Source organism: Lepus europaeus, chromosome 1 (assembly GCF_033115175.1).
Source record: "Lepus europaeus isolate LE1 chromosome 1, mLepTim1.pri, whole genome shotgun sequence".
Taxonomy (NCBI): domain Eukaryota; kingdom Metazoa; phylum Chordata; class Mammalia; order Lagomorpha; family Leporidae; genus Lepus; species Lepus europaeus.
Window position 1 is genome coordinate 112,627,279 of NC_084827.1, and position 21,248 is coordinate 112,648,526.

The window sequence follows — 21,248 nt, forward strand, 5'->3', positions numbered from 1 at the left end:
TTAAATTCAGGAAGTTTGTAAGATACTAAATCAACACAGAAAGACTGCAATGAGATATTATCTTACTCCAATTAAGATGGCTACTATAAAAGAATGCTGGCAAGGATGCAATGAAGGGGAACACTAATACCCTCTTGGTGAAATGTAAACTAGTACTAAAAATATGGAAAACTAAAAAATAAAACTACCATTATGGGAAACAATATAACTAACAATGATCCAGCTATCCCACTATTGGGATATCAGTATATCAAAGAGATATCTGCACACCAACATTTATTGCAGCACTATTTACAATAACTAAGACATGGAATCAGCTGAGGTTTCTACTGTCAGATGAATGGATATAGAAAGTGTGGAATATTTTTCAGACATGAAAAGTATGAAATTCTGTCATTTGCAGCAACATGGATAGATCAGGAGGACATTACTGGAATATGGCAGACACAGAAAGACAAATAATGAATATTCTCACTCATACAGAGCTTAAAAAGTTGATTTTGGGGCTGGCATGTGGCACAGAGATTAAGTCCCTGCCTGTGATACTGGCATCCCAAATGAGTCCTGGCTGCTCCACTTCTGATCCAGCTCCCAGCTAATATGCTGGGAAAGTAGCAAATGTTGGCCCAAGTGCTTGGGCACCTGCAGCCATGTGGGAGACTCAGATGGAATTCCAGGCTTCTGGCTTCAGGCTGGCCCAGACCTGGCTGTTGTGGCCATTTGGGGAGTAAAACAGTACATGGAAGATCTCCCTCTCTCTTTTTCTCTGTCTCATTCTCTCTCTGTAACTCTGCCTCTCAAATAAATAAAATAAATCTTTTTTTTAAAAAGTTGATTTCACAGAAGTAGAGAGTAGAATAGTGGTCACCAGAGGCTAGGAAATGTAGTGGACTGAGGAGTGTGGGAGTTGGATGATGGGTACTAAAATACAATTAGATAGGAGGAATAAGTACTAACGATCTCCAGCACGATAGGGTTACTATGGTTTACAACAATTTATTACACACTTCATGAAGAACTAGAAGAAAGGTGTTAATAGTTTCCTAATACTACAAAATAATAAGTGTTTAAAGAGAAGGAAATTCTAATCACCCTGATTTGATTATTATATGCTGTATAGGTATACTATATGTTGCTGTATATTATATATATACACATAATTATATATGTTATATAGGTATATTATCACACTGTATGCAAATATGTATAATTTTTAAAATAAAATAATTTTATATTAAAATAGTCTTTTCAACAAATTAAACCAGAGCAATTATATTTTCTTATGCGAAATAAAAAATTCAATCAATACCTCATTGCATATAAAGTAATGACCTATATATGGTTGAAAAACCTATATATTGAACCCAAAATTTTAAAACTTTTAGAAAATCTTTGTGATCCTGGATTATAAAAAGCCTTTAAAGAATTATTCGTGCAAGAAAACTTTCTTTCTTTCTTTTTTATTTAAAAGGCAGAGTTACAGAGAGAGGAAGAGAGAGATAGCGAGAAATAAAGAGAGCTTCATCCCCTGGTTCACTCCCCAAATGTCAGCAACATCCAGGGCTGGGCCAGGCCAAAGCCACAGCCAGGAGCTTCCTCCAGGTCTCCCACTGGCTGCAGGACCCCACACACTTGGGCCAATTTCTGCTGCCTTCCAAGGCACACCAACAGGAGCAGGATGCGAAGTGCAGCAGCTGGGTCTCAAACTGGTGCCCATATGAGATGCTGGCATCAAAAGTGGAGGCTTGACCAAAATGCCACAATGCCCTGAAAAAAAAATTTAAACTAAATTCAAGCTTAAAATTTGCTCTTCAAGAGACAAAGTAAGATGTTAGAGCAGGCATTTGATATAGCACTTAAGTTGCCATCTGGGATTCCTGCATTCCTTATTAGAGTTAGCTGGGTTTGAGTCATGGCTCTGCTTTCCATCCAGCTTCCTGTTAATGTACGCCCCATAAGGCATCAGGTTATGGCTCAAATACTTGGTTTCCTAACACATATGCAGGAGACCCAAATGGAGTTCCAGGCTCCTGGGTTTGGCCTAGCCCATCCCTGACTGTTGCAGGCATTTGGGGCATAAACCATCAAATGGAAGATCTCAGTCTGTCTGTCTCATTGTCTGTGTGTACACATGTGTATGTATCTTTCAAATAAAATGAAAATAAATAATTTTTTAAAAATGAATAAGGAAATAAAGTCTTTAGTTTTAAAAAAACCTACCCTTGAAAATTCTGCTCTTCAAAAGATAAGGTAATTAAATGAATGATAAGTCAAGACACAGGGAAAAATATTTTCAAATCAAATACCTAAAAAAGTATCTGTATTCAGAATATATTCCGAAAATTCTCTAAACTCAGTAATACTAAAGCAAACCTGGGGCTGTCACTGTGGCATAATGGGTAAAGCCACCCCCTGCAGCGTCAGCATCCCATATGGGCGCTGCTTTGAGTCCCACCTGCTCTACTTCCAGTCCAGTTCTCTGCTAATGCACCTGGGAAAGCAGCAGAATATGGCCCAAGTGCTTGGGCCTCTGCACTCATGTGGAAGACAAGGAAGAAGCTCCTGGCTCCTGGCTCCTAGCTTTGGATCGGCTCAGCTCTGGCTGTTGGGGCTATTTAGGGAGTGAATCAGAGAATGGAAGATTTCTCTATATATCCCCTCTACCCCACACTCTCTATGTAACTCCAAATAAAAAAATAATTCTTTAAAAAAAAACCACAAACCGAATTTTAAAACAGCAAAAGATTTAGATATTTCACCAAAAAAGATATACAATATAAAATAAATTTATGAAGTTTCAACATCATTTGTCAGTAGTTGACTTCAAATTAAAACTATGAGATATGTCACACCTGTTAGTATGTCTATAATTTAAAGACTGACCAGAACAACTATTGGCAAGAAAGTAGAGGAAACAGAATTCTCACATACTTCTGGTGAGATGTCAAACTACAACTGCTTTGGAAAACAATTTGGAAGCTTCATAGAAAGTTACATGTATACCTACCATGTGATTTAGTCAGTTAACACCAAGATACTTACCCAAGAGAAATGAAAGCATATGTCCACACATAGACATGAATATTCACAACTTTATTTGATATAGCCAAAAAATGTTAATATTAACATTTGATGTCAAACCACTAGTAAGTGACCAGATAAATATTATATTGTGGTATGTCATACAATGTAATACTATTTAGCAATGAAAATAGGTGAATAATTGATATACATAACACGAATGAATCTCAAAGTAACTGTTCTGAATTAAATCTATAATAGAAAGTAGATCAGTTGTTGCGTAGGGGTGAAGAGGAGAGGCAAGAAGGACTAAGAGGAAGAAAAATGAGGCATGAGAAAACTTAGTTCTCTTGTACTGGTTCACTCCCCAAATGCCCCAATGGCAGGGGATATGCCAGACCAAAGCCAGGAGCCAAGAACTCAATCCAGGTCTCCTCCATGAGTGGCAAGAATCAATTGGAGTGATCATTACTATCTCCCAGGGTCTATATCAGCATGAAGCTGGTGTCAAGAGCCAAGGAAGGTACTGAACTCAGGTACTCCAATGTGGGACATGGACATCTTAACTGTATCTTAACCATTAGACTAACCACCTGCCCCCGCTTATTATCCTAATTGTAATGATGTCCACACTTATCAATTATATAAATATATTCATATTATGATGTCGCACCTAAATAAGCCATTGAAAATGTTGTTTTGATGTATTTTATGAAGTTTTATACACTAAAATATTTATAAAAGAAGTATAAGAGAGTAACAAGAAACAAGAGTAAGTAGCCCGTGCAAGCATCTTCCTGGATGATTAGTACTTACTGCATATGTATTAGTCCAGTGTTTTACTACTTCTTGGGATCGCAAGTGCATTTCTTTCTTTGCCTTCCTTTCTGCACGAAGAGACGCTGCTTCTCTTGTCAAACTGTCAAGGCTATCTTGAATCCTTCTCCACTCATCATGTGGAATTATGGTTACCTGTCGGAGATCTACTTTGCTAGGTAGAAGAGGTGGATAGGGAATTCGATCTTCTTCAAAGTTTCTCATTCCTAATAAATTTTTAAAAATGATCATTAAAATTTTTCAAGAAGAATTTAGGGGACTTTTTTTTCTAGGAAATGTCTATATTGGCATGACACCTGAAACTTGTGTCAAGTGTTTAATGTATCTTGTTATCTTAAGAACAGTTAGCATTCAGTTGCCACCTGTTGCATGGGAATTTGCTATCCCATAAAAATTGTCTTTGTTAAAAAGTCTGCTAAGCTATCTTTTAGGTCCCCAGAAAAACCAGACAGAACCAGGTGCAGCCTAAATTGTGACTAGAGTATACACAGACTGAATCAGGCTGACCAGAGAGTTGCCTGGTTACATGTTAAATGACACACCCCAGATGATGTTTCAGAAGCCATCTTTGAACTTGCAATGTGTGTGAAGCATGGTTAATGTATATGCTGGAAAAAAAAGACCTAAATGAAAGATCTCTGCGAGTGAGATCCCAGTGGAAAGAACGGGCCATCAAAGAAGGGAGGAGAGAACTTCCATATGACCTTGTCTAAATAAGATCAGAGTTGGCGAACTCAAAAGGCTTCCATAGCCTTGGCAGCTCATGACTAGAGCCTAGGGTGATTACTGACACCATAAACAAGAGTGTCAATTTGGTAAGTCAACAACAAGAGTCACTGTGCACTTACTCCCCATGTAGGATATCTGTCCTTAATGTGTTGTACAATGTGAATTAATGCTATAACTAGTACTGAAGCAGTATTTTACACTTTGTGTTTCTGTGTGGGTGCAAACTGTTGAAATCTTTACTTGATATATACTAAATTGATCTTCTGATATAAAGAGAATTGAAAATGAATCTTGTTGTGAATGGAATGGGAGAGGGAGTGGGATATGGGAGGGTTGCAGGTGGGAGAGAAGTTAAGGGGTGAAAAAGCCACTGTAATCCATAAGCTGTACTTTGGAAATTTATATTTATTAAATAAAAGTTAAAAAAAGAAAAAAAATGTATATGCTGAATGAACTTTGCACAGTTGTTTTCTCTTCATCTATTGTGTTCCATCACTTAGTTTTGCCCATTTATGCCCCATTTACCCTAACTCCAACAATTCTCAAATCTTTTTAAAGTGGGAGATACATTTGGGATTTTTCCCCCCATCCCCTTCACTGGACTATCTTGTAATAACAAAGATTTGTTCCCAGAAGATGCAGTATCTAGTGTTTCTTTCAGAGGACTGGGAGAAGGGCTGCCTTGTTTCTATGCAGCCAAACGTGACTCCTTGGGGACTTCAAAGTCCCCTAGGAAACACCCTACCAGTGGCCTATGGGCCCCTCACGTTCATGCAGGAATGTGAGCAGTGGCCCAGGCATTTGCTGATTCTGTAGTGACAAGTTGTTGGCCTGCAGGGAGTCCTCAAACCTCTGAAGAGAGAACTCTTTGTGTTCCTCTTTTCCCATGGTATTCAACGTCAAACTGTAGTTGTAGCCAGTTCAAGAGAGGAAAAGTAAATAAAAGGGCCATAGATTATGAAGGAAAAGAAGCAAGTTATTCACTATTGGCTAATAACATTATTGTTTATGAATTTATCAAAAAATACTGCTAGGCTTTTGTGGGTGGCGGCGATGGTGGGCTGAGCGCCCATAAGGCTTGGGGCAACTGCGAGAATACAAGATGATGGGGTGCTGCCTGCACACCTCCAAGTGCCACGAACGCTACCCCTCTACCGCATGCGCATCGACCACGTTGTGGCCAAGTCCCGCTTCTGGGACTTCGTGTCTAAGCTGCCGAAGATGAAGTCCTCGGGGGATATTGTCTACTCTGGGAAGGTGTTTGAGAAGTCCCCAGTGTGGGTGAAGAACTTTGGCATCTGGCTACGCTACGACTCCCGCAGCGGCAGGCACGGCAGGGACCTGCCCATCGCGGGCGGTGTCATCCAGTGCTACAGCTACATGGGCGCCCACCACGCCCAGGCCCACTCCACCCATACCAGGAAGGTGGAGCTGATCGCCACCAGCATGTGCCGCCGGCTAGGGCTCAAGCAATTCAGCACTCAAGCAGTTTCACGACTCCAAGATCAAGTTCCTGCTGCCCCACCAGGTGCCCGCACAAGTGCCGCTTCAACACCAAGAGGCCCAACACCTTCCAGCGGCGAGGCCCCCCACAGATCTGGGTGGAACACCTGGCAACACAAAAAGTGGCCGGCGCCGGCGCCGTGGCTTAACAGGTTAATCCTCCGCCTTGCGGTGCCGGCACACCGGGTTCTAGTCCCGGTTGGGGCGCCGGATTCTATCCCGGTTGCCCCTCTTCCAGGCCAGCTCTCTGCTATGGCCGGGGAAGGCAGTGGAGGATGGCCCAAGTGCTTGGGCCCTGCACCCACATGGGAGATCAGGAGAAGCACCTGGCTCCTGGCTTTGGATCAGTGAGATGCGCCGGCTGCAGCGGCCATTGGAGGGTGAACCAACTGCAAAAAGGAAGACCTTTCTCTCTGTCTCTCTCTCTCACTATCCACTCTGCCTGTAAAAAAAAAATAAATAAATAAAATTCAAAACCCTGCTGGACCTAATAAGGGAATTTAGCAGTCATAATATACAAGGTCAAAATGCAAAAATTAATTATATTCTTCTACAATAGAACTATTATGTGCAAACTGACATTAAAAACTCAGTATCACATATAATAGCCCCACAAATTGGTGCATAAATAAAAATATAAAAAAGTCTAGTATCTATAAGCTGAAAATTACAAACAACTAATGAAATAAATCATAAATCAAAGCGGATAGAGACACACCATGGTCAGGGATTAGAAGATTCAACACAGTAAACAAGTCAGTTGTCACCAAAGTGACCTGAGGTGCAGTTTCAAGGAAGTTTCAGACAAAATCTCTTCAAGATGTTTCATAACTGCACACATGCACATGACACAGTTTACATGGGATGTCACAGGAGAAATCGATATGGAGAGCTAAACCAATTTTTAAAAGAACAAAGAGACTGGAATCACTATGCAATTGTAAAATTTAGTAAAAAGACAATGTGTGACAAACGTTTACCTCTGCTTAATAAAATAACATAGATAACACAGAAATAGACCAACATGAATATGCCCAACTGATTTTTGACTAAGGCAGGACAGTCACTTCAACAGTGTCAGAAAGCTGGACATTCACAGACCACAACAAAAGAAATAAAAGCTAAACCACATACAGTAATACAAACATTACCTTTACATGGATCAGAGACTCAAACATAAAAGTGTAAAAGTTTCAAGGGAAACTATTCAGGACCTAAAACGTAGTGAAGAGTTCCTGGACATGACATGAAAAGGACACAAGAAGTGCTTTCACAGCGATAATATGGATTAGCACAACACAAAATGACTGCCTAAAATGGCAAAGTGCAACTACAGATGTGGTCAATTAACAGGCTCTGAAGAGAGTTCAAAGTAAATATATGATTGGTTGTATATATTTCTATACAATAATTTTTTAAATATGCTGCAATACTATCACATATAGCTCAAACACAAGGCTCAAAAAAAAAAAAAAAAAATACTAGGGCCAGCACTGCGGCATAGTAGGTTAGACCTCCACCTGTGGCGCCAGCATCCCATATGGATGCCTGTTCGTGTCCCAACTGCTCCTTTTCTGATCCAGCTCTCTGCTATGGCCTGGGAAAACAGTAGAAGATGGCCCAAGTGCTTGGGCCCCTGCACCCAAATGGGGAACTCAGAGGAGGCTCCTGGATCCTGGCTTCGGATGGGCCCACCTCTAGCTGTTGTGGCAATTTGGGGAGTGAACCTTTCTCTCTGTCTCTCCCTCTGTTATTCTACCTCTCAAATAAAATAAATAAATAAATAAAAATCTAAAAAAGAAAATTTAAAAATAAAAAGAATACCAGAGGAGAAATTTAAAAATAACCTGACTAAAGATACTAATCATTAAAACTGGGACCAAGAGGCAAGTGTTTAGCCTTCCTGTTAAGACACCGGTTCAGATCAGGATGTCCTGATTGCAGTGGACAGGCCCAATACCTGGCTCCAGCTCCTGACCCTAGCTTCTTGCTGATGTAGACCTTGGGAGGCAACAGAGATGGATCAAATAATTGGGTTCCTGCCACCTACATGGGAAACCTGAGTTGAGTTCCTGGCTCCCAGCTTCATCTCAGCCCTGGCTGTTATGGGCATTTTTGGGAAAGAGAACTCTTGTAACTTGCAGACATCCTGGTATAAGGCTCTGAAAGAAACTGACCCTTAAAAACTGCTCCTAGACTCATAGAATGACAAATGCCCTAAATAGCACTCTGACCTCAGAATTAACCCTCTGACCTCCGAATTAGGCATTCGGATCTGGCTGAAAAGCCCAGGAGAGCATTTCAGGCATGGAAAGCCAAGACACTGTGGCAAAAAACAACTTACATGAAGGGTCTCTGAGTGAGACTCCAGTGGGAAGAAGGAGCTATCAAAGAAGGATGTACTTTTCTCTGAAGGGAGGAGAGAACTTCCACTTTGCATACGGCACTGTCTAAATGCTGATGGAGTTTGTGGACTCAAAAGGCTTCCATAGCCTTGGCAGCTCATGTCAAGAGCCTCGGGTGGGCTGGTGCCAGGGCTCACTGGGCTAATCCTCTACCTGCGGCACTGGCACCCCGGGTTCTAGTCCCGGTCGGGGCACCAGATTCTGTCCTGGTTGCTCCTCTTCCAGTCCAGCTCTCTGTTGTGGCCCTGGAGTGCAGTGGAGGATGGCCCAGGTCCTTGGGCCCCTGCATCAGGGTGGGAGACCTGGAAGAAGCTCCTGGTTCCTGGCTTCAGATCAGTGCAGTTCCGGCTGTTGCAGCCATCTGGGGAGTGAACCAACGGAGAGGAAGACCTCTCTCTCTGTCTCTACCTTTCTCTGTAACTCTTTCAAAATAAATAAATCTTAAAAAAAAAAAAGAGTGTTAATTGTTAAATCAACAACAGGCATCACTGTGCACTTACTCCCCATGTTGGACCTCTGTCCTTAATGAGGTGTACTATGAGAATTAACGGTAAAACCTATCTTCAAACAGTACTTTATACTTTGTGTGTCTGCGTGGATGCAAACAATGAAAATCTCTATTTAGTATAGAGTTGGTCTTCTGTATATAAAGTGAATCAAAAATGAATCTTAATGAAAAATGGAATGGGAGAGGAAGTAGGAATTGGGATGGGAGTGGGGGTGGGAGGGTGGGAATGGGGGGAAGAAACACTATATTCCTAAAAGCTGTACATAAGAAATTTGTATTCATTAAATAAAAATCTTAAAAAAAAAAAAAACTGCTCCTGCCTTTCAGTGTTTCCTTGAGGACCTTGTGATTGGACATAGTCCCTTGAGGGCTGGGTTATGTGACTTGCCTTATGGTGATCTGGAATTTGTAATTCAACTGTTCGCTTATTTGTCCATATTGGTCATTTCTATCTTTGTGTAGGTTAATTTGTTTAAATTATGTGTTTTGTATGCTCTTTCATATGCATGCCATTATGGGAAGTGATAAGTCAATCCTGAATGCAGCCCTTTAGGTTGTATTCTGAAAAAACTGGTTTACCTTTAGTTATTAGCCCATGGTAAAAAAGAATATGACATTTTTCTATGGCATCGTTTGAATCTGGAGAAGTGGGAAAGAAAATGGTTTCCTGAATTGCAACAGCAATGTATATCTAGATTTATTCTGTGAAATGAAAGAAAAATGGAAGAAAGACTCCACGTGCAGTTTTTTAATGGCCTTATATCAGAAAAAAGCTATGCAGAAGAAATGCAGTATTCCGGTTTAGACAAAGGGAGAACAGAAAATTTAGCCAGAATCTAATGAGGAAGATGAAGACTTGCTATTAAACCAGCTGAGTTCCCTGGCAACTCCACCACTTCCATTTGAGGTTGCTGAAACCAATCCAATACCCTTACCATCACCAATGACTCTTTCACCAGTATCTCCTTCTGCTCCTCCCAGGGCCTGCTCTCCCCATCACAAACTCAGAAGAGTACACTCACTTAGGTCAAGAACATCTCGGACTCAAGGGGGGTGATTCCCGGTAAGGGAGATGCCAGTGCGTGGCACAAATGCGCAAGGACAGGTGTCAAGAATGACTCATGTTTATGCCCCCTTTTTCTACCTCAGATTTAACTGGAAAAATAATACACTTACTTAGATCCTCAAAAGATGGAAAATGTGTCTGCCTCTATTTTTGTAACTTGCTACTCTGGTTAGGACAATATAGATACCATCCCCAGAGAATAAAATATTCAATGGTTATGGAACAGGCTAGGAAAAAGGCCAAAAGAATGTCCCTATATCACTGGGATTCCACTGTACCCTTTCCAGCAACTAATCTGGCCTAGAATGTCAATGCTGGCTATCAGGACAGACTGGCCTAACATTAGGAATACATCGTTCTAGGATTAAAGAAGAGGGCCCTCAGACAGAAAAACTTAAGTACAGTATAAGAAGTGAACAAAGGGAGCTGGTGCTGTGGTGCAGCAGGTTACCTGAGTCACCAGCATCCCATATGGGTGCTGTTTCAAGTCCTGGCTGCTCTACTTCCAATCCAGCTCACTGCTAATGCACCTGGGAAAGCAGTGGGAGATGGCCCAAGTGCCTGGGCCCCTGCATCCACTTTGGAGACCTAGATGAAGCTCCTGGCTACTGGTTTCAGCCTGGCCCAGCCCTGGCCTTTGAACTGTTGGGAAAGTTCCAAGATCTCTGTCTCTAGCCTCTCTCTCTGTAACTCTTTCTTTTCTTTTTTTTAAAATTAATCCTAGTATGGTGCTTGGAGGTGTGGCTGGAGAGAGCTTTTTAAAAAAAAAATTATTTGACAGATAGACAGTGACAGAGAGAAAGGTCTTCCTTCCATTGGTTCACCCCCCAAATGACCGCTACGGCCGGAACTACGCCGATCCGAAGCCAGGAGCCAGGTACTTCTTCCTGGTCTCCCACGTGGGTGCAGGCACCCAAGCACTTGGTCCATCCTCCACTGCACTCCCAGGCCACAGCAGAAAGCTGGACTGGAAGAGGAGCAACCAGGACTAGAATCCAGCACCCATATGGGATGCCGGCACCACAGGCGGAGGATTAACCAGGTGAGCCACAGCACCGGCCCTGTAACTCTGATTTTCAAATAAATAATTTAAAAAAACAAATAAGAAGTGAGCAAAGGCCAGATGAGGATCCTTCCACCTACTAAGGGAGAACTTTTAAGGCTTTCAAAAGTTTACTGACATTGATCTGGAGGCTGCTGAAAACTTAAATATGGTTAACATGGCTTTTATTGATATCAAAAGAAATTGCAGGGGCCGGTGCTGTGGCATAGCAAGTAAAGCTAGTGCCTGGAGTCCCAGCATCCCATATGGGTGCTGGTTCAAGACCCGGATGCTCCACTTCTGATCCAGTTCTCTGCTAATGGCCTGGGAAAGCAGCAGAAGATGGCCCAAGTGCTTGGGCCCTCGCACCCACATGAGAGACCTGGAAGAAGTTCTTGGCTCCTGGCTTCAGATGGGCCCAGCTCCAGCTGTTTTGGCCATCTGGAGAGTGAATCAGCAGATTGAAGATACCTCTCTCTCTCTCTCTCTCTCCCTCCCTCCCTCCCTCCCCCTGCCTCTCCGTAACTGCCTTTCAAATTAAATAAATAAATAAATCTTTAAAAAAAAAAAAAGAAATTGCAAAGAGTAGAATGTAGTTTGGGAAAATCTTTGCCTGACTTGGTAGTACTACTTTTATTTTTTTTTTAAGATTAGATAATTAATTTGAAAGGCAGAGACAAAGATACAGAGAGAATCTTAAAGAATCTTCTACTGCCTGGTTCACTCCCACAAATGACCACAGTGGCCAGGGCTGATCCAAGCCAAAGTCAGGAGCCAGGAACTCTAGACTGGTCTCCCACATGGGTGGCAGGGACACAAGTACTTGGGCCAGCTTCTGATGTTTTCCCAGGCACATTGCCAGGTCCAAAAGTAGAGAACCTCTTGCCAGGTGTCCTCATGAGAGTGAACTGTCTTTTAAATCCACGTGGCAATCCCTGACACATTGTCATGATGCTCACTTTCTGAAAAGCTCAAGGCCTTCCTGGCTGATCCATGTGCACTTGTGACTGCTGCCACCACTGTTGCTCCTGTTGCTGCTGCAGCCCCAGCCAAGGTTGAGTCCAAGAAAGAGTAAGAGGAGTCAGACGATGATAGGGGATTTGATCTCTTCAACTAATCACCAAAAAGTAACCAACTCAGCCAGCTTTATTTGTGAAACAAGAAAATAAAGGCTTACTTGTCTTTAAAAAAAAAAATGGAGAAGCCGAAACTCAAACTGGCACTCAGATATGGGATGCAGGCATCACAAGTGGTGGCTTAACCTGCTGTGCCACAACACTAGCCCCAGCAATTGCTTTTAAAGACTTTAATAACCACGATCTGTAGTGGAATGAGGCCATGCCAAGATGGCTACTGGCAACGGAGCCTGCCCGGCAACAGGCCGTGATTGGATAGCTTCAGAAACCACATGACAACAGAGCCTGCCTGGCAGCAGGTTGTGATTGGATAGCTTTGGAAACCACATGGCAACGGAGCCTGCCTGGCAACAGGCTGTGATTGGTTAGGGCATAGACCGCCCCTTGACTGGATTGGCTGCCTTGGCTATATAAGCTATTGTACCAACTGAAATAAACGAGTCTGCAGGCTGCTCGCCTCTCGCCTGCTTTCACCTGGTTCCAGGGGGTCTGTGTGGTGACTCCACGCCTCTTGCCCCCACCACACTCCTCCTCTCACAATGAATCCACCTCAACAATAATCAAGTTTAGGAGAACAAAGAACAACATAAGATGATACAGCAGGCCACTGTCCTGGCAGAATCAGTGCCCAGAAGTAGATAGCTTCACCATGGATCAATGGAAAATGGGCCCCAACTAAGGTAAGCCTCCCAAAATCTCTAAAAAGAAAAGCCACCCTCTAGTGGAACCCTATCAACATGTTAACTGTAAGGAAGAGAGAAAAAGGAGTGTCCACTTCCCAGGAAGTCCAGAGAACATTACCAAATTCTCCAGATAATTGAGAGAGAACGAGAATGAAGGCGAGAAGGAGCTCTAAACCACCTGGTAAGCTCCATTAAGATTTCTTGCATGGGGCTGGCATTGTGGTACAACGGGTTAAGCTGCTGCTTGCATTGCCAGCATTTCATATTAAGTACAGATTCAAATCTCAGCTGCTATGCTTCATTTCCAGCTCCCTGCAAACACATCCCATATGGTTGCCAGTTCTAGTTCCAGCTGCTGCTCTTCTAATCCAGCTCTCTGCTATGGCCTGGGAAAGTAGCAGAAGATGGCCCAAGTCCTTGGGACCCTGCACCCATATGGGAGACCCAGAAGAAGCTCCAGGATCCTGGCTTTGGATCAGCCTAGCTCCCGCTATTGCAGCTATTTGGAGAGTGAACCAGGGATGAAAGTTCCCTCTCTCTCTCCCTCTCTCTCTTTCTCTCTCTCTCCCCACCTCCATCTCCACTTCCATCTCCACCTCCACATCCACCTCTGCCTCTCTGTGACTCTGAGTTTCTTTCTTTTTAAAAATTTATTTATTTATTAGAAGGGCAGAGTCACAGAAAGGCAGTCAAATCAAGAACAATAAGAGGAAAAATTACAAAACTAAAAAATATTGTTGGGAATCTATAAGATACTATCAAACGATCCAACATACGGGTTCTAGGATTTCCTAAAGGCATGGAAAGAGAGAAAGGATTAGAAGGCCTTTTTAGTGAAATAATAACAGAAAACTTCCCTAATCTGGAAAAAAAGGGACATACAACTACAGGAAATATAGAACTCCTAACAGACATGTCCAGAAAAAAATCTTCACCACAACACATTGTAATCAAACTCTCCAAAGTAAAACATAAAGAAAAAATTCTAAAATGTACATGAGAGAATTGCCAGATTTCTTTCAGAGGATCTCCAATTAGACTCATAGAGGACTTCTCATCAGAAACCCTATAGGCTACAAGAGAATGATGAGATATATTCCAAGTCTTAAGAGAAAAAAACTGTCAACCCAAAGTACTGTACCCTGCAAAGCTCTTATTTATAAAAGTAAAATAAAGACCTTCCATAACAAAAAGAAATTGAAAGAATTTGACACCACCTGTCTAGCCTTAAAAAGATGCTTAAGTATCTGCTGTACACAGAAACACAGAAACATAGTCACCACTACAAAAGAAGATAAAGGAATAAAATCACCCAGTAAAAGTACAAAGGAAATCCAAAGTAAAAAAATAGGAATATTTATGGAAAAATGGCAGGGCAAATCATTATTTATCAATAGTCACTTTGAATGTAAATGGCCTCAGTTCTCCAGTTAAAAGACAGACTGACTGAATGGATTAAAAAACAAAACTCACCTATTTGCTGCTTCCAAGAAACATATCTCACCAACAAAGATGCACACAGACTGAAAGTAAAAGGATGGAAAGATATTCTACACTTACAGAAACCAAAAAAGAGCTGGTATAGCCATCCCAATATCAGACAAAACAGACTTTAACACAAAAACTGTTAAAAGAGACAAAGAAGGGCACTATGCAATGATTCAGAGATCAATTCAACAAGAAAATATAACTATTTTAAATGTATATGTACCTAATTACAGGGCACCTAACAATTTAAAAGAAATGTTAAGGGATTTAATAGTAATGAGGGGCTTTAATACCCCACTCTCAGCAATAGACAGATCAACCAGACAGCAAATCGGCAAGGAAACAGTAAAATTGACACTATAGACCAAATGGACCTAACAGATATCCACAAAAATTTTCATAGGCCATAAAGCAAAATCAAAAACTAGAAATCACACCAAGCATCTTCTCAGACCACAGTGGAATAAAGCTGGAAATCAGCATCTCATAAATCTCTATGAATGTGCAAACAAATGGAGATTGAACAACATGCTCCTAAATGAACTGTGGGTCATAGAAGAAATCAAAAGAGAAATCAAAAAATTTCTGGAAACAAATGAAGATGACAACACAACATATCAAAATTTATGGAATACAGCAACAGCAGTATTAAGAGGAAAGTTTAGGAGCTGGCACTGTGACGTAGCAGGTAAAACCACCTCCTGCAGTGCCAGCATCCTATATGGTTGCTGGTTTGAGACACAGCTTCTTCACTTCTTCTTCCCAACTCTCTGCTATGGCCTGGGAAAGCAGTAGAAGATGGCCCAAGTGCTTGGGCTCCTGCACTTGTGTGGGAGACCTAGAGGAATCTCCTGGCTCCTGGCTTCAGATTGGTGCAGCTCCAGTTGTTGCAGCTATCTGGGGAGTGAACCATTGGATGGAAGATCTCTCTCTCTCTCTCTCTCTCTCTTTCTCTTCCTCTTTCTCTTTCTGCCTCTCCTTCTCTCTGTGTGTAACTCTGACTTTCAAGTAAATAAATAAATCTTTAAAAAAGAGGAAAATTTATAGCAATAGGTGCCTACATTAAGAAATTAGAAAGGCACCAAATAAATGAGCAGTCAGTGCATCTTGAGGATCTAGAAAAACAACATGAAAACAAACCCAAAACTAGTAGGAGAAAAAAAATTAAAATTAGAAAAGAAATCCACAAAATTGAAACAAAAAATACAAAAGATGAGCAAAAGAGCTGGTTTTTTGAAAAACTAAACAAAATTGACACATCATTGGCCCAACTAACCAAAAAAAGAAGAGAGAACTCCCAAATAAAATTATAGATGAAAAAGGAAATGTAACAACAGACATAAAAAGGATCATCAGAAATTACTACAAAAAGCTGTATGCCAACAAACCAGGAAACCTAGAAGAAATGGATAGATTCCTGGACACATACAACCCACCTAAATTGAGCCATGAAGACATAGAAAACATTCCCATAACCAAGACGGAAACTGAATCAGTAATAAAGATCCTCCCAACAAAGAAAAGCCTGGGAATGGATGGCTATATTGTTAAATTCTATCAGACATTTAATGAACAAACTCCAATTTTCTGAAGCTAGTCAAAACAATTGAAAGGGAGGGAATTCTCCCAAATTCCTTCTACGAAGCCAGCATCACCTTAATTACTAAACCTGAAAAAGAGGCAACTGAGGAAGAACTACAGACCAATCTCCCTGATAAACACAGATACAAAAATTCTCAACAAAATTCTAGCCAATCGAATCCAACAACACAATAGAAAGATCATTCAACCAGATCAAGTGGGATTTATCCCCAGTATGCAGGGATGGTTCAACATTCACAAATCAATCAATGTGATACATCACATTAACAAACTGAAGAACAAAAACCATATGATTATCTCAATAGATGCAGAGAAAGCATTTGATAAAATAAACACCCTTTCATGATGAGAACTCCAAGAAAATTGGGAATAGAAGTAACATTTCTCAACACAATCAAGGCAATTTATGACAAACCCACGGCCAGCATCCTATTGAATGGAGAAAAGTTGGGAGCATTCCCATGGGGATCCAGAACCAGACAGGGATGCCCACTGTCACACTACTATTCAATATAGTTCTGGAAGTTTTAGCCAGAGCCAGTGGGCAGAAAAAGAAATCAAGGGGATACAAATTAAGAAGGAGGAAGTCAAACTATCTCTATTTGCAGATGCAATGATTCTATACATAGGGGATCCAAGAGACTCCACTAATAGACTACTGGAACTCATAAAAGTGGTAAAGTCGCAGGATATAAAATCAGCACACAAAAATCACAGCCTTTGTATACACAGACAATGCCATGGCTTATAAAGAACTTCTAAGATCAATCCCACTCACAATAGCAAAAAAAATCAAATACTTTGGAATAAATTTAAGTAAGGATGTCAAAGGTCTCTACGATGAGAATTATAAAACATTAAAAATAGAAATAGAGGAAGATACAAAAAATGGAAAATAGCAATAGGTGGACTTCATGGACTGGAAGATCAATATCATAACAATGTCCATACTTCCAAAAGCAATTTACAGATTCAATGCAATACCAATCAAAATGCCAAGGACATTCTTCTCAGAAATAGAAAAAAATGATGTTTAAATTCATATGGAAACACAGGAGACCCCGAATAGCTAAAGCAATCTTATACAACAAAAACAAAGCTGGTGGCATCACAATACCAAATTTCAAGACATACTACAGGGCAGTTATAATCAAAACAGCCTATAACTGGTAAAAAAAAAAAAAAAAAGATGCATAGACCGATGTAACAGAATAGAAATGCCAGAAATCAATCCAAGCATCTACAACCAACTTATCTTTGAGTAAGGAACTAAAATCAATCCCTGAAGCAAGGACAATCTCTTCAACAAATGGTGCTTGCAAAACTGGATTTTCCCATGCATAAATATGAAGTAAGACCCCTTCCTTACACCTTATACAAAACTCCACTCAAAATGGAATAAAGACCTAAATTTACAACCCAACACCATCAAATTATTAGAGAACGTTGGGGAAACTGCAAGACATTGGCACAGACAAAGACTTTTTGAAAAGACCCCTGAGGCACAAGCAATCAAAGCCAGAATTGACAAATGGGATTACATCAAACTGAGAACCTTCTGTAATGCAAAAGAAACACTCAGGAAAGTAAAGAGGACAACAACCGAATGGGAGAAATTATTTGTAAACTACTCAACTGATACAGGATTAATAAGCAAAATATATAAAGAGATATATAAAGATTATATAAGGAACCTAACAACAAAACAAACAACCCAGTGAAGAAATGGGCAAAGGAGTTAAACAGGCAATTTTCAAAAGAGGAAATCCAAATGGCCAACAGACACATAAAAAAAATGCTCATGATCACTAGCCATCAGGGAAATGCAAATCAAAACCACAATGAGGTTTCAACTCACCCCAGTCAGAATGGCTTTCATACAGAAATCAACGAACAAATGCTAGTGAGAGTGTGGGGGGAAAAGTACCCTAATCCACTGTCAGTGGAAATGTAAACTGGTAAAGCCACTATGGAAGACAGTATGGAGATACCTCAGAAATCTGAATAGACCTACCATATGACCCAGCCACACCACTCCTGAGAATTTACCCACGGGAAATGAAATCAACACATGAAAGAGTTACCTGTACCCCCATGGTTATTGTAGCTCAGTTCACAATAGCTAAGATATGAAATCAACCCAAATGCCCATCAACTGAAGACTGGGTAAAGAAATTATGGGATATGTACACCATCGAATACTACACAGTGATTTTAAAAAATAAAATCCAGTCGTTTGCAGCAAAATGGGTGAAATTGGAACACATCATAGTGAAATAAACCAGTCCCAAAAGGACAAATACTATATGTTCTCCCTGACCTGTGCTAACTAGTAGAGCACCTAAAAGGCAATCTATATAAGGGAAATTGACATTTTGAGAGCAATGGCTTTGAACAGTCCTTGTCTCAGCTGTTGAGGAAGAATTATTTTTCAGATTATCTGCTGAACTCTTAACAGAGTTAATCATATATGTTTAAAGTTAATTGAAAGTAGATCTTATTAAAAAATAAGAATGGGAATAGGAGAAGGAGGAAGAAGAGAAGGCAGGTATGGTGGGAATATCACCACTTTCCTAAAGTTGTAGTTATGAAATTAAAAAAAAAAAAGATGCCATTAAGCTGAAATACATTTAGAAGTTCTTCATTGCCCAAATATTTCTTTTTTTTAACTTTTATTTAATAAATATAAATTTCTAAAGTACAGCTTTTGGATTACAGTGGCTGTTTCCCCCCCCATAACTTCCCTCCCACCTGCAACCCTCCCATCTCCCACTCCCTCTCCCATTCCATTCACATCAAGATTCATTTTCAATTCTCTTTATATACAGAAGATCAATTTAGTATATATCAAGTAAAGATTTCAATAGTTTGCACCCACACAGAAACAAAGTGTAAAATACTGTTTGAGTACTAGTTATAGCATTAATTCACATTGTACAACACATTAAGGACAGAGATCCTACATGGGGAGTAAGTGCACAGTGATTCCTGTTGTTGACTTACCAAATTGACACTCTTGTTTATGGCGTCAGTAATCTCCCTAGGCTCTTGTCATGAGTTGCCAACATTGGCCAAATATTTCTAAGATGAGACTACTAATGCTACAACTTATTTTACCTAATTACTTGTCTGTGCTTTCTGTCATGTTTAATGTTTATTGTTTTGAAGTTATTATCTTTCATCCTTGGTTTGTATACTACAGACTATATTAAATGATTTGCATGCATTACTTAAAAAAAAAGAAAGAAATGTTGTGTTTCCAGCCTTCAGACTCAACACCAAAATATTAACTCTCACCTGAATCTCCAACCTGCTCACATGCTAGATATATTTTGAACTTCCAACACCCACTATCATATGAATCATTCATCTAAATAAATCTCTCCCTTTCTCTCTCCCCCTCATATACAGATGATACCTGACTTATGATGGTCCAACTCAGATTTTTCAACTTTATGGAGGTGCACAAGCAATAGCAATCAGTAGAAACCATACTTGGAGTTTTTATCTTTTCCCAGCCTAGTGAAATGTGGTCCAATATGACAAGCCTCACCTCCCAGTCAGCCACAAAATCACAAAGATAAACAACCAATAATATATTGTGTACTGTATTACTAAGCTATGATGTTTGGTATGTTAGGTGAATTAAATACACTTTCAATTTACAATATTTTCAACTTATGGTGAGTTTATAACCCACAGATGGAATATAACTATTATAAGTCAAGAAGTATATATACAAGAATATATTTAACCCATAAATTGTTTTATCTCAAAGTACTTTCTAGTTTCCCTTGTGATTTCTTCTTCAACACACTTTTTATGTAGAAGGATGTTGCTTCATTTCCAAATAATTGTAAATTCCCCAAATTTCTTTGTTACAAATCTCTAATTTCATTACATGGTAGTTAGAGAAAATATTCAGGGTCTTCAAAAAGTTCATTGAAACTCATATTATGAAAAAAATATCCATGGGTTTTAAATTTTTTACAACCAAAATAATTACCATTTAATTCCATTTTCCATAAACTTCTTACTTTTGTATTTTTATACTTCTATGCTTATAAATTTATAAAGGCTTGGTTTGTGGCCATATGGTTGTTCTTGAAGAATGCTTCATGTACATTTGAAAGGAATATATATTCTGCTCCTGTAGTATTCTACAGATGTCTGCTAGATTTTTTTGGTTTATACTATTTTCAAATCTTTAATTTCCTTGCTAATCTTCTGTTTCATTGCTCTATGCATTATTGAAAATGGGGTGTTGAAGTCTCCTACTATTATTATTGCATTGTCTAGTTCTCCCCTCAGTGCTGTCAATTTTTGCTTCATGTATTTTGGGGTCTGTTGTCAGGTGCATTTTTCTTTTTGGTTTTTGGAGTTTTTAATTATTAATCTTCTTCACGGAATTGATTGTTTTAGCAGTATTAAATGTTCTTCTTTTTCTCTAACAATATTTATCTTGAAGTTTATTTTGTTTGATCTTAGTATAGTCACTTCATCTCTCTGGTTACTGTTCACCTGTTCTATCTCATTTACTTTGAAAGGCAGAGAGACAGAGATAGAAATAAACCGAGATCTTTCAGCTACTGGATCACTTGCCAAGTGCCCAGAATAGCCAGGGATGGACCAAGTCAAAGCCAAAACCTAGAACTCAGTTTGGGTCTCCCATGTGTCCCACACAACTGGCAGGGATCCAAGCACCGGATCCATTGCCTGCTGCCTCCCAGGGTTTGCATCAGTTGGAAGCTGGAATCAGATGCAGAGCTGGGACTTGAACTCAGGTATTCCAATATAGGACATGAATATCCCAAGTGGGGTCTTTCTTTTTTCTTTTAAATATTTATTTATTTCAAAAGCAGATATACATAGAGAGACAGAGAGAGAGAGAGAGCGAGCGTGATCCTCGGGGCTGGTGCTGTGGTGCAGTGGGTTAATGCCCTGGCCTGAAGCGCTGGCATCCAATATGGGCGCTGGTTCTAGTCCCGGCTGCTCCACTTCTGATCCAGCTCTCTGCTGTGGCCTGGAAGAGCAGTAGAACATGGCCCAAGTGCTTGGGCCCCCACACCCACATGGGAGACCAGGAAGAAGCTCCTGGCTCCTCTGGCTTTGGATCGGCACAGCTCTGGCCATTGTGGCCAACTGGGGAGTGAACCATAGGATGGAAGACCTGTCCCTGTCTGTCTGTCTGTCTCTCTCTCTCCCCTCTCTCTGTGTAATTCTGACTT

At 40.4% G+C, this 21,248-nt stretch overlaps 1 protein-coding gene and 1 pseudogene across 1 annotated transcript in view; one reads left to right on the forward strand and one right to left on the reverse strand.

Moving 5' to 3' along the window:
* Positions 1-21,248, reverse strand: part of CFAP210 (cilia and flagella associated protein 210) — a 73,693-nt gene that overhangs the window by 50,322 nt on the left and 2,123 nt on the right. Inside the window, exon 2 of the mRNA XM_062200324.1 lies at positions 3,838-4,064. Within this exon, the coding sequence (XP_062056308.1) occupies positions 3,838-4,064 (227 nt within the window). The remainder of the gene's footprint in view (positions 1-3,837; positions 4,065-21,248) is intronic.
* On the forward strand, positions 5,224-12,186 carry LOC133748453 (large ribosomal subunit protein eL20-like; annotated as a pseudogene).